General features: G+C 40.8%; 1 protein-coding gene across 1 annotated transcript in view; it reads left to right on the forward strand.

Moving 5' to 3' along the window:
- LOC104497536 (supervillin-like) overlaps nucleotides 1-11,933 on the forward strand; it is a gene marked incomplete at its 5' end in the record, with an annotated part of 15,892 nt that extends 3,959 nt beyond the window's left edge. Inside the window, 9 exons of the mRNA XM_010140801.1 lie at nucleotides 1,856-2,007; nucleotides 3,307-3,412; nucleotides 4,240-4,447; nucleotides 5,109-5,242; nucleotides 5,928-6,083; nucleotides 6,450-6,593; nucleotides 9,768-9,889; nucleotides 10,710-10,865; nucleotides 10,991-11,933. Coding sequence (XP_010139103.1) covers nucleotides 1,856-2,007; nucleotides 3,307-3,412; nucleotides 4,240-4,447; nucleotides 5,109-5,242; nucleotides 5,928-6,083; nucleotides 6,450-6,593; nucleotides 9,768-9,889; nucleotides 10,710-10,865; nucleotides 10,991-11,077 — 1,265 coding nt within the window. The remainder of the gene's footprint in view (nucleotides 1-1,855; nucleotides 2,008-3,306; nucleotides 3,413-4,239; nucleotides 4,448-5,108; nucleotides 5,243-5,927; nucleotides 6,084-6,449; nucleotides 6,594-9,767; nucleotides 9,890-10,709; nucleotides 10,866-10,990) is intronic.
- Between the last annotated feature and the right edge of the window lie 2,098 nt (nucleotides 11,934-14,031).

Genomic DNA, 14,031 nt, shown 5'->3' on the forward strand with positions numbered 1-14,031 from the left:
TGAAACATGAGGGAGTGCAGCTAAGATGGCTGCTCCTAGTAGTGAGATCCAGACCTAGACTTCCTTGCATGTGAAACTATTTTAAAGATTAGAAATGCCAATATAGCCCTCCTAGGCCATTACGAAGTAGACCTTACTATTTTATTTCGTTTTAAAGAAAGTGTTTAAAAAAAAAAAAACCATCCAGCTGTAGTTATTTTTCATGCATCAAATGTACTACTGTCTATATCTTCTTTTACCCCACAGTGGTGGTGTAAGTTTTCACAGGACAGCTTATTAAGCCAGAATCATGCCCACAGCTTAACACCAAAATGACTGGGCAGCTGGACTAATGACAGTGGTCTGAATGTCTTACAAGAGGTGTGGGTTTAGTGACAAAGAAAGCCTTTCCTGGGTAATGGAGGACAGTAACAATGACGGGAAAAACCTTTGCCAACTCATTACCCTTGCTGTCCTTTTTACTGTTTCTGGAATCACTTTGCGATCGGTTTCAGTCTCAAGTGGAAAACGTTAGCAGTGTTCTGACAAAGAGCTTGAGAACAGCAGGTAAATCACTGAGAATCAGTCAGCTCATTGGAACTCTCCCTTCTGGCACTAAACTAAGAATAGGTGGCTTTTGTGGTAAGTAAAACAGAAATAGTCTAAAAAATTACTGTTACAGATAGGAGAATAAAATAACATTGGTTCAAAGCAGTATAACGCTAACAGCTATACAGCTTCAGGCTTTTAGCCAAAAAAATATAGGTAGATCTTATTTGGGATTGAGTTGAAATACTGGCAAATCCAAGAAAAATAGAGAAGCTTGTAAGTCTTGGGAGAAATGGATAACGCTAACACTGAACTGTAAACAGGCTCCTAATCCAAATGGATGAAAATACATTCCATCACTTCAAAACAGAATAAATTTTTATGTAGGAGGCAGTGTTTTATGAGCTGAATGGACAGATAAGAGTGAACACCATAAATTTTAGAAGTGACTAGTGGTTTGAGTATTCTCAACTTGAAAAAACAAGAATGCTTTCTCCTAAGTATTTCGGTTGGATGCTGCTCAGGACTGCTGAAATCAAGGCAGAAGGTTTATTATTTTGTTAAGAATCTGATTTAAAGCTCTTAGGTTTTTTTATAAGTCTTTGATTTAATTATATCTGTTTATTCGGTATTCACTGGAAAGAGTAAAATATTCCGTATCTGGTTGTGGTGTTGAACTTCACTTGTTGTAAACATTATTTTCTTATCATAACAACCAAACAGATACTTAAAAAGAGTTGCTGCTAATCCACTTTTAAGACCAACATGAAATAATGAGTTAATTTTAAAAAAATAAACAAAGCTTACCTAATCCTAACTTTTTTGACCGCAAAATACTGCTCTGGTGTCCTTTTGTTCTGTAGTTTTCCTTTCTAATGCCACTTTACCAAGAAGGATTTTTCTTTTATGCCTGTAGTTTTCTCAACTGTTGCTGTTTCCAGTATCTCTCAGCAACCAGCTACTCTCCTGCTGCCAAAGAACAGTGTGTAATGTGGAAAATGAGCCATAATGCACTCTTCTGGTAACATGACTGGACATACCGTTTCACATGCAAGTTGGCTCAAGTGATGGCAGTTATTTTTCTCTAATAGTACCAGTTCTTTCTACATCTCTTTCTCTGGCCAGCTCAGGCATCTCTGCCTGTGGGCTTACATCCACCTGATGAAACAATGCCAACTTTGCACAGGGAACGTTCCAGCGTGGAGACCTAATGTTCCTCCAGTTGAACATTTTATCTTTCCTATTCTGGACAGGATAGTGCTGAGCTGGCAAATGAGATTAAACCATGTGCTGTTTAAACCTTCAGCATGTGTTTTCTGTTTTACAGTTGGAAGCAGACAAAAAGGAGAGCAACAAGTACGGGCTGTTGGAAAAGAGAAATGTGTGTATTTCTTTTGGCAAGGAAGGCATTCCACAGTGAGTGAGAAAGGGACATCGGCACTGATGACAGTGGAACTTGATGAAGAGAGAGGAGCACAGGTGAGCTTCCTGTAGACCTGGCTGGTGGTCCTAGTAAGACTTGCCTGCCCAAGTAGCTACTAATGGTAAATGCAGATTATCTTTTTTGCCTCCTCTCTTTCTGTAAAAGTGTTCTTGTCAGCACAAATAGCCAGACTTCAAAATTACTTTTGTCTTTATTCCAACTTCCAGAAACATATAAGCTCCTTTATGGATCGTCATTCCCAAACCCCCCTTCTAAAGATGATATTTCTGAGAATGGCTGAAGAAGAATGTCTTCTGTCCCTGCAGGAATAGGTGAAGCACAGTTAAACAGTTTTGTGCCTTCACTTCAAGTACATGTTCATATAATAGGACTGCCTTCCTAGTGCTGAGAACAGGAGAAGCACTTTCTGCCAGGCCAAAGCATGAAAATACATTGGAAATTTTCAAATTGTTCACTCTGTAATTTAATGTTAGGTTGCCTTGTTTTGCAGAGATGTTAGCAACTGTAGATTGAGCTAGTCTGAAGCTGAAACAGAGGACAGGCTAGCTTGCTTTTTCTTTAGGCAGAGTTGGGCTTTGCTGTGGCTTCACTGTTACCAGCGTACAAGATGGGAGGTTTAGAGTTAGTTTCTTGAAAAGTTGTAATTATTTTAACAGCAGCATAGAGTTGGGCTTTGCTGTGGCTTCACTGTTACCAGCGTACAAGATGGGAGGTTTAGAGTTAGTTTCTTGAAAAGTTGTAATTATTTTAACAGCAGCATAGATAAGACCAGTAAAAGAGGGATTCCTAGAGGATACACATAAATACACTTGATCCAGAGTATGTGATTCCGTGCAACATACCTGATTTAGCAATTGGCTATATCAGTTTCATAATCACAATGCAATGTTTTATGAGCAAAAAGCATGCGTGTTTGTCGTAGGAACCAGTTTTATTGCAGATTTGAAATCTATCTAACTGAACTTGGTTCCTACATTATCTACATAATAGTTTCAAAGAACATCAGGCAAGATGGCCCAGTCCTGTAAAGAATTCAAATAATGGTTAAACTAATTTAATTTAAAGTTTACTTGGTATGCCTTATCCTCTGAAAGTCGTGATTGTTGGATTTGAGCTAGAGGTTTCTTTTAATATGCAGGACACATGAAACCCATTGCATGCTGATATATATGGTGATTTAAACAATAGTCAGCAGCTGTAAAGTAGAAGGAAAGCTGTCTTCATGGGTGCCCATAATTATATAATTTTTAGTAATCCATAGGGACTAGTTTTCTTGAGGCTGCATACTTGCTTCTTTTTTTTTATTGTTGAAGAGTGGTGCTTTCAATTTCCAGGTACAAGTGCTTCAAGGGAAAGAACCACCATGCTTCCTGCAGTGCTTCCAAGGAGGGATGATTGTGCATGCTGGAAGAAGGGAAGAGGAAGAAGAAAATGCACAAAGTAAATTACTGTTAGTTAAGAGTTTCTGCCCCAAAATTCTTTTTTTACCTATTGCGACGGGCTTTGAGTTCTGTCTCAACTACCATACTCTGTAGGGAAGGGAAGCAAATGCCATGAAACCCGTGAGACAGCTTTGCAATGCTTTGTTTCAAGGTAGTTTATTTCTACCTTTAGCACAGGATGGATTTTGTCATGCTAGAGCAAGCTGACGTTATTGTACTGATACGCACATAAATAGTTCTAGTTGTTTTTTAATTAAGCGAAGTGCCTGTTTGCTTTAAAATATGTTCTTTTTTGCATTGTCTGGGCAAAAGAGTGTTTTTATAAACAGTTCTCCTGCTCTGAGGAGAGCTCTAAGCTGTTGTTACGCATTCATTACTTATTGCAGCATATTCTTTGAATGCTGCAGTTGAGGTAGGAGAATTTCAATGCAGGTGTAGCTGGGACGTGTTCCAGTTCACATCTGAATATGACCTCCTGTGCCTAAGGTGCACAGGGGAAGAGGAGCTGAATAGAAGCACTACTGTGTTTGTTTCCCATTTTTTCCTGTATGAAATAGAACAGAAACTCGACTCTTGTGCTCTCTTAAGCTCCTCAACTCTTAATTCTTCTACTTCTGTAGCTAGATTTCAGAAGCATCTTTTCTGCAACAGGGTTTCTCAAGCAGTGCTAGCCAAACCTGATGCTTAGCTAGTTTATTCTGTGTCAATGCAGGGATGTGATATGTGAAATTCATCCAGTATGAGAACAGCTGTTCCAGATCAGAGGTCTTGAATTTAATCCCATCTGACTGTATAATACTGCTGCACTGTTCCTGTCTGCTCCAGGTGACTGGAGACTATATTGCGTGCGAGGAGAAGTTCCCAGTGAAGGAAACTTACTTGAAGTAGCATGTCACTGCAGCAGCCTGCGTTCCCGGACATCCATGATTGTCCTCAATATAAATAAAGCTCTCATCTACCTGTGGCATGGCTGCAAAGCACAATCTCACACCAAGGACGTAGGACGAACAGCAGCCAATAAAATAAAAGAACAGTGAGTGTCTAACCTATGTTTTGGAGATGTTTGTATAGGCTACCAATTTACTTAAAATAGTCTGCCTCAAAGAAAAGTTGAAATAAATAAAGCTGTCCTCTGAGTACAACTCATGCAGCATGCGCATGCTTGGTAAAGAGAATGATGGGTAGTTGATTCGGTGGAGTGGAGAAAACACGTAATCACTTTCACTTAAGGTCAATGCTCTTATTCTTCCTACTTGCACTACTAGTTACAATTGCAAAAAATCTGTCTCCATTTGAAGGGAGGTGCTCAATGTCTGCATAGCAAACAATCCCAGTTGATAGGAGGATTAGAATCAAGTCTTGTGAATAATGAAGAGGAAATATATTTGGGAAAGCATGTGAGGAGGATAAGCAGTAGTTACACTAACAGGTAATGAGAATCCCTACTGAAAGCTTATGTGGGCATATCCTCCGCTCTGGCTATGCGCTCAGAAGTGGTATGAGAATGGTTGCTGAAATTCTATACCTTGATAATCATTTTTGTCATCGCTTTCAAAAAGCCCATGCCAACATGAGGTGTGCAACAAGCCTGCAGGATGCTTTTCGGTTCTAATAATGCAAGTGGCCAGCAGGTTTATGTTAGCTGGGTTCGGGACAGGAAAGCTGTGTTCACTCTCTTTCTTTGTGTTTTGTAGGTGTCCGCTGGAGGCAGGGCTGCACAGCAGCAGCAAGGTGACGATACATGAATGTGATGAAGGGTCAGAGCCCTTGGGATTCTGGGATGCATTAGGAAGGAGAGATCGAAAGGCCTATGATTGCATGTTGCAAGGTAGACCTGCATTTCTGCATTTAGCACTCGCGTTTTACTTTACTAGTCTGCGGTATTGTTAGATTTAACCTAAAGCTTTTGAAGAACTTCTTGGTAGTTCAGATGATCCTTCAGACAGATGCTTCCAAAAATCTACTGAGTTAAGTAATACCGTTATAGAGGGAAAGTGCTGTTACACAAAGTGTTTCATTTTGCTCTCTCCCCCTTCTGCAGCCCCTCTGTATTACTGCAGCACAGAGCAACAGCTAACACTGTTACCAACACATTTTGCTTCTCTTCTGAAGGGATTTAGGAGGCAGTTCTGCACACGTTCTTGTGCAGTCTTTGCTTTGAAACTGCCAACAAAGGTAGCAGGGGGATTGATTTACCAAGTGGAAAGTTTGTCAGCTCAAAAGTAAACTGAGATGGGCTTGCTTCACTTAAGCTGCAAAACAGCCAGTTATGAAATGGCCGATAGTAACTAGCCAGCATCAGATTCAAACTGGTGTCAGCCAGCCTTTTAGCTCAAGTTCTTAGCAGCTGTTGCTAGTCCCCCAAGACATCTGGCAGGCTTTCGTGATTTTTTCAAAAACCAGAAAATTTACAGTCACTCTAAAAGTTGATTTTTTTTTTTAATTATTTTTATTTTTTACATTAATTTCTGGCATTTTCTATTGGAAATTTTCTTAATTTTTGTTCTTTAAAGATCCTGGAAAGTTTAATTTCACACCCCGCCTGTTCAGCCTCAGTAGTTCATCAGGGGAATTCTCAGCCACCGAGTACGTTTACCCTTCGAGAGACCCTACTGTCATCAATTCCATGCCATTCTTGCAAGAGGATCTTTACACTGCCCCACAACCAGGTATATTCTTTAAAATACTTACAGGTAACTGTCTCCTTCACTGGGCAGAGGTTCAGTAACTTGATTTGCCACAGGAAGAGAGGCACATATGATGTATATGCAGCATTAAGCAATAACAGTATTTTTTTTCTGTGATAAAAATGTTGAGAACTAATCAAGCATACATGTATCTCAAAAGCTGGCTATAAAAATAGTTTATATCAGAGAAACTCAGTTCAGCTGAGGTTCAGCTAGGCAAATAACAAAAGGGAATAGGAAAAATGATCCTGTCCTGATCCTGACAAGCATGTAAGGCTGGGGTTGTTTAGGGGATTCCAAGAACTAGTAGGTGTCTGATGATGGATTTGTTATTTGTTGGCTGTGTAGCACTGTTCCTTGTTGACAATCACCATGAAGTGTACCTGTGGCAAGGCTGGTGGCCTGTGGAAAACAAAATTGCTGGATCAGCTCGAATCAGGTGGGCTACAGACAGGAAATGCGCCATGGAGACAGTGCTCCAGTACTGCAAAGGTAGGTAACAGACTGCTGTGCCTGGCTGTTCTGAGCGTGTCGTACCTTTCTGTGCCTTCCTGCCCTGAACTGACAAGAACTCTGGTGCTCCTCCAACGTTACCGATAAACATCAGTGTATTCACTCACCTCATCTAAGGTTATGTGAGGCTGGGAAAAAACCTGCAGCTTCTGATGGAGGATGAATAGAGAAAGGTGTGGGGTTGCTCTCCAGGAAAAAGGGCATGAGTAACAGCCATGGTCCGTTAGTTCAGAGCAGTTTCCCACTGTAAGTTGCTAGGCCTTAACTAGTGCAAACTATGTCCCCTTGCAAGGAAAGCCTGGTCACTTACTAGGCCTTGAGACCTCATGATGCCCCTGATCTCTTCTGTAGCAAGTAAACTTTACAGCTTGTGATACAGCTGGTGGTAACTATCATCTTCTCTCACAGCCATCTGTACGCTTGAAGAGAGAAAGTGATACCGGTGTTGGATTCCACCCTTATGTAAGGATAAGCCAGTCTCTTCTTCCCAATCTGCAGGTCAAATAGGAGTAGGAGCAAGTGTTGCGTTTCTGCTCAGTTGTCTCGTGTCACTGAGAGCAAGTGGTAACACCTGGCAGGAGACAGCTGAAAAGCACTGCTGGAGACACTGAAATGTGACCTTTATTGATTGGACTATGTTATTGCTCTACAAGGTTCATCCTTGGGTGTCCCCTGCACTGCCCTGCCAAACAGCAGCATGTGTTTAGGAATGGGGTGCTAAAGACAGGGCAGCAATTGGAAGAGTCTTTGAGAGTGACTGCTGAATTCCTAAAGGAGAGGCCAGTTACATGTTCTCCACCACCCCCAGTTTTTGCAAGTCAGAAGGAGTGATAAGATGGTTTTCTTTGAAATCGTTTCAAACTATGTGCTTCACAGCAGAAGTGAATGTCAGCATAGAGGAACAGAGCCCCCTGCAATGCAGTGCCCAGAGTTGCTCAGCAGGTTGGTTGGGAGATGGAAGTAAGATCCTGGTCTCAGCATTCCTGATGCAGAACTGTAATCTTCTGGTAATGAAAATCATGTTTTCTGGCCCCAGCAGAGATGGAATAAGATACATGTGCTGAGGTTTGGGTACTTTTCCAGATTTCTTGAACTTCATCAAGTTTGTTGATGGGAAAAGGGATTAGTACCTTCTGCACTGGAATGAATTTGCTCCGTCTGAGTTTGATGCACAGTGGAAAGCTCTTCAGTGACTCTCAGGGGTCTGACGTTTAGCACATGTATCATAGGACAAAGGTTTTTTGCTGGGTGCTCGCTTACCTCTGGCCATGACTTTGCAGTGGTTGTGGCTTTTAGCCTCTTTGCCATGGGGTAGTTCTCGAGAGCTCTGGGCTGTGTGGTTGGACAGGTATAGAGCATGGTTGTTACCGTTAAAGGCTGATTGATTCTACTTGCGCTATTTCTATGTCAAAGCTGATGTGAACTTCTTTAGTAAATTTATACTACTCTCAAACTATGTTGTTCTGGTGGTCTATCACTTTCAGGATCTGAGACTCTGTCAACCACTTAAAATTTTCATTGCATCAAGCTGTCAGGGCTGGCTAGCTCTCGTGTGTTGTTACTCACCAAGGAGGAGAAATTGAACTTCAGGAGATACCAATGCTGCTGCAATTATTTTGGCTACCAGATTATAGTTGAGTGATCTGAAGCATTAAAATACTTTTCTCTCATTTTTCTCTCTCCACTTCCATCTTCATCTGTGTCCCTCTCCCCTCTTCCTCACACACACGCACATCCCCCCCTTTTTTTTCCTGGCTGGCATGATGGTGTGAAAGAGATTGATTAGCAACTCTGGATATCCCATGAATATACCTAGCAGTTCTCCTTGTGTATAAACCTTATTTGACTTGTTAAATGTCTTGAAAGGTTTTCTGGGGGTTTAACTGCTTAATCAGCAGTCTAGAGAGCTGAGCTGCAGACCACTAGGAAAGGGAAGAATCAGGTTTGCCCTTCTGTGAATCTTAGGACACCAGTTTGTGCTGAGGGCAGACTTCATACAATGAAACTCCACTTACATACATACAAATTCCCCTTACCTATGCTGGAACATTAGCAAACGCCACTCTCCTTTTATCTCTTGGCTGAATTACTGAAAGTGGGGCAGTGCAACTACAGCAGATTCATGCATGTTTTTTTAAATGCGGAAGTTTTGAGTGCTGGTAGAATGAACAAATAAACAACAGTGAAAATACGTGAAATAGAAGGCTTAAAATCAAGTATTCAAATGATAAATCTGTCAAAATTGTATCATTAAAGCACTTACATTCTATTATATCTGTTGGACCACTCCACAGAGCTTTTACCTCTACGATTCAAAGTTTCACGTGAACATACTCTCTGTAATAGGTTTGCTCCCAACATCTGATGTAAAGCCAAACCTGTAACGTTCAGGTTTTGCAGACCTAATGGAGCAGTAATGTCCGGCCAGGCTTTCCATCTGCATTCAGCACCGGTGCTCCAGTACTTGGCATAATGATTTTAACCACTTAAACTCATACCACACCTCTCCTAGGCACTATGTCCATATCCTGTGTAGGTTGTTTTTTTTTCTCATAGGACTATATAGTACTATATAGTTTTGTACATGTTTTAAAGAAGCAGGACTCTCTTTAAAAATCATCTAGCTACTGCAATACCTGTGTTAACTGTCAGAGCCCATCCTTTGAATTTGCAATAACAAAAAGACTGTGTTAGACTTCAGTATCCCAAATTAAGAACGGTTTAAATATTCTCACTTCAACCTCCAAGCTTAAGCTTTGTTTGCTGCTGGCAGGACACTTCTGCTGAGTATACAGGAGGGTTTCATTTACCTGGATTTGGGTAATTTCAGACCATCACAGTCTGCTTACTCTATTTTTGTAAGGTAAAAAGTACACTGGGTTAGGAAGTAACTGTGGGGGATTTTCAGCATGCATGGTTTGATCTTTGTGGTTGGATACAGTCAAATGCAGATTTAAGAATACTGAAAAATGTGTTAAAAGGTGCTGTACTACATGAAAAAAATCCTGGTGAAATTTATTCCTGCCACTTTAAATGAGTTCAGTGTTACAGGAAAGAATCAATGAAATATGCTTAGGAGGTAGCTCTGGATAGCGGGTGACATTGTAAAATGTGGTACTGTTTGTAAATTTTTTTTCTGTTGACTGTTTTTAGGAAAAAATGTAAAGAAGCCCCCAAAATCCTATCTAATTCATGCTGGCCTAGAGCCTCTGACCTTCACTAATATGTTCCCAAGTTGGGAACATAGGGAAGACATCGCAGAGATTACAGAAATGGTAAATCTTTTCATTACACATGCTGTTTCCTGTTGCTAGTAACTGTGCCTTGTGTTGTCAATGACATTGCTTACTTGTGTTGTCAAGACCCAAAATCCAGAGGATGAACTTACAAAGTGCAGTTCAGGGGTCTGCACAGGAGAAAAATAACAACATAGCTAAATTCTGACTGGGAGAGTGGATACCAAAGGCGTTCTTGGTTGTTTTTTCATGTAACTTTTCATATTCTTTTTTTTGTTGTTAAAAACGGGAGGAGAGTGTTTTCTGAATCATCTCTTAGAAAGAGATGTGCTAGAGTTTAGCAGAACAACTGCTTCAGTCCTCGGAAACAGGCAGCAACATGCAGTTGGTCTGTCCTCCAGGCTCGAAGCGCAGGGTAGCAAAATGCCGCGTGAAGGATCTGCTGTCTCCAAGAGCTCCAGCACTGACTTCCCCACCAGGAAAGCAGAGTCACAGCTGAATTATGTGTGACTGCTATAAAAGCCTTCAGCGAAGGGGCAGCTCAAGGCAAATGACGTTTTCTGTTTTGCAAGTCTTATGCAGCCATCCTTAGTGGAAAATGCTGGTTTCATGACTAAACACAGAATTCAGCCTTCAATAGAGAGTACCGCATGTCCTCCTGATAAGCGCAGACCTTTCTTTAGCTGTGAGATTGTTTCAGGGCAGAACCGTTGGTCTGTTTGTGGACCTGGGTGTATTGCGTCGGGCTCCATGGGCCTGGCAGTGCAGGCTGATCCCATGCCATCTGCAGACTGCAATGGGAGCAGTTAGTGGTTTCAGCATTGTGACCCTGTTCTCCGTTTCCCTGTTCTCCCTACAGGATGCTGACGTTTCTAACCAGATAATCCTTGTAGAGGACGTGCTGGCCAAGCTGTGTAAAACGGTGTATCCATTAGCAGATCTCTTAGCAAGGCCCCTACCCGAGGGAGTCGATCCACTGAAGCTTGAAATTTATCTTTCAGATGAGGACTTTGAGGTAAGGAGAGAGGAGCTGTGCTGTTGCTGTGTACGTGTATGTCTAACCATGCTGTGAAGTCATTTGACAGCTTTGCTACTTGTAAGAGTTTTTACTAACGACATATCCTCTCGTTTTAAATGCAGGTTGCGTTAGAGATGACGAGAGAAGAGTACAATGCACTGCCATCTTGGAAGCAGGTTAATCTGAAGAAGGCAAAAGGACTTTTCTAACTTGTGTTTATTGGAGTGAGCACTAAAGGGATGTCTGCTTCCACTTTCTATGCCCTTTAGAAGAATTGTACCCCACATTTACAGCAGAAATAGAAATAATCTGAAGTTACTAGTGACTACCTATCTGGAGGTGTGTAATATTATAAAAGGCCAAGAGAACTCTTTGGAGACAGAATTCAGTTTTGACTCTTAAAGGTAACGTGTTTAAGCTCTGCTTTCCTATGCACTTGAACAGTAGTTCCTTGAGCTACTGCTGCAGGTGTCCTTTGGCTATACACGATACTTGCCATCTTTGGTTTTGAAGAAGTTCTCTTTGTAAAGTGTTATTTTGTTAGTTTGTGGATTACAAAGAATTTATATTTATATAAACACATAGAACAAGTATGTATTTAACAATGCAATATATATATTCACTTTCATGTCAAGACTACAGAGAAGTAGTGGGATGGCAGTTGCTTGTACCGAATTAGCTATACCACCAGTATGTATCTCCTGCGCATTCTGAAAAGTTTCTCTTTGCAATAGCTGATGAATTGTTCTCAGTGCTGCTTCAGGTGCTAAACTGAACAAAGCGTTTGTATTTATAGCATGGATTTCTTGGGAAACTATGCGAATCAATCTTTATACTTTATTATCCAAAAATGTATAGTGCCTTGTTTTTTGTGTACAGTTTATATACAAAAAAAAAAAAAAGATTGGTCTGCATTTTGAAGATGGCTTAGAGTGGTCTCCTATGTTACTTTTATAATAGTAGAAATAAAAACATCTCAGTTTCTAATATTTGTTGTAAACATTAAACATGTCTTTTGTGATATCAGAACCAAAAGTAAAAGCTTCTGAATAAACGTAACGATGCTCTGACTTGTCATTATTTTGTACTGTAATCTGTACTAAGTCATTGGACTCTTCCATAACGAGGTGTTTTATCAAAATATTTTAACCGTAGGTATCTGCGGGTGTTGTATAGTTATAATTTGAGAAACAGACAATGTAGAAAATAATCAATGTATGAGATAAAATTAGGTTGTGCAACACTGCAGTGCTGAACTTCAGAACAGTCACACAACTCCTGTATCCTTTGGGTTTCCCTGTTTTGTACACGAAACCAAAATTATTATGATGGTTTTCAACCTTTGAAAAAAATCTTTTCAACCTTTGTGCAATTGCAAGTAAAACTTGAACTGAAAATGAGTATGGCATCATGTCCGTTCTTTCAATAAGCAGTCTTCATCACTTTCAGCTAATTAGGATATGGAATAGAGTAATCGAATAAAAAATTTGCTGTTGTTGAAATGTTTTTCAGATATTTGGCATTTCTGTGAACAACTTGTGCCGTTCCCCACTGGTAGCCAGGTAGATTTCACTTTTTCATTCCTTCCAGCCCAAGTTTACTCCTGCTCTGCAGCCATTCAGAACTCCTCCTGCCTCGGAAAAAAACAGTCGCCTGCAGTAGTGCCTGTTGCTGCTCTTGCCATTCTTCTAGGCTCAAGGAAATGCAGTAGGATCTTCGAATGTATGAGCTGCAATTGCATCAAGATCTGCAGTAAATATTGCTCCACAGTTAAAATCAACCTTGTTTTGGCAGATGCTTGACAAGTTGTAAGCTAGCTTGTAAGTAAATAAGCAAAAAGCCTAGTAATAGGCAAGTGCTATTCACCCAACCTGAGACAGAGTACAGGTAAATTTTCAGCACTGCTGTATTTCCTTTCGTAGTGGTTTGTGGCAAGAACTGAAATGAAATAACCCAAGAAAAGGGTAGCAGAGGTATTCAGGATACTTCTTGCATAGCCTCCAGCAAAAAAATGTTTCGCTGTCTGATAGTTCCTCAGAGGTCCTCAGCTATGTATGCTGCATGGGATACACGTGTATCCCATGGGATATGAGTTTGAGAACTCAGGGCTTTATAGTGACAAATTTATTTTTCAAGCACTGAGAGGTTTCCAAAGTCACTGCTATATTCATCTAAGTATTTTTGCGCCCGTCTAATTTCTGCTTTCAGCCTTTCTGGTGATAAAATCAAGCAGGAATTAAGTTTTGTTTATTCATGTTCAGTCTGTAGTATGGGGGTAGCAGGTTCTTCTGTTTTGATTTTTCTCTCCAACAGAGAGCTGATTTGCATAGCATGATTGACCTTGTTTTTCCCTCTGGCAGGCTAGTGTCATTTGCTTTTGTTTTTTGAAAACACCATCACTCCTCCAAGTGCTGCTGAAGGGCAACATCTACTCACCCTTAAAGCCTTTAGAATCTCAACTAAAAGACAAGACAAGCCAGCACAGAGACCTGCTGGCAGTGAAACATAATTTGGTGTTGTCAGCTCTCAGAGTTCCTGTCGTTTCCCAACACAACCTGATATCTTGTGTCCCAGTTCCAGGAACAAGGACACAGAGCCTACTTCCTATTTAAGTGCTTTGCTTAGGAAAGCTGCAGAGTTCTGCAGAAAAGATACTATTTTATTGTCCTTAGTATACTTGTTACTTATCCTGAAATGGAAGGCCAACAACAGAAAGCAAGTCAGTGTAAGGCCTCAGACAGAACTGTGGGTTATGCTTTAATTTTCTGCTACCATCCCATTCCAATGTGGGGAGGCCATTCATGGTTGGAAATTGGAAAGGGACGTTAAAATCTGGAACTGTTTTTACAGCCCTGCATGAGAAATACTGCTGAAACAGGTTTCGCTTGGGTATGGGGAGAGAGGGGTAGTTTGTTTGCATGTGTTATCTAGAGCTGTTTGCTCATGTCAAATAGACCCCCAAGAACACGCAATGTCTAGGGTGAATTCAAAGGCAAGAACCTGGTGCAGGGACTCTCTGTGTGAAACAGGCAGTACTTGAACACAGCATTCTGCATTTTCTGTCAGTCTTGCAGCTTCCAGGCCTTGAGCCATGATTCTTACCTCCTGTGGTTTTAAACTGCTCAATCCTGTCTCTTAAAAATATTGCTCTTTGATTACACAA

The sequence above is a fragment of the Buceros rhinoceros genome, unplaced genomic scaffold (assembly GCF_000710305.1).
Source record: "Buceros rhinoceros silvestris isolate BGI_N320 unplaced genomic scaffold, ASM71030v1 scaffold30667, whole genome shotgun sequence".
NCBI lineage: Eukaryota > Metazoa > Chordata > Aves > Bucerotiformes > Bucerotidae > Buceros > Buceros rhinoceros.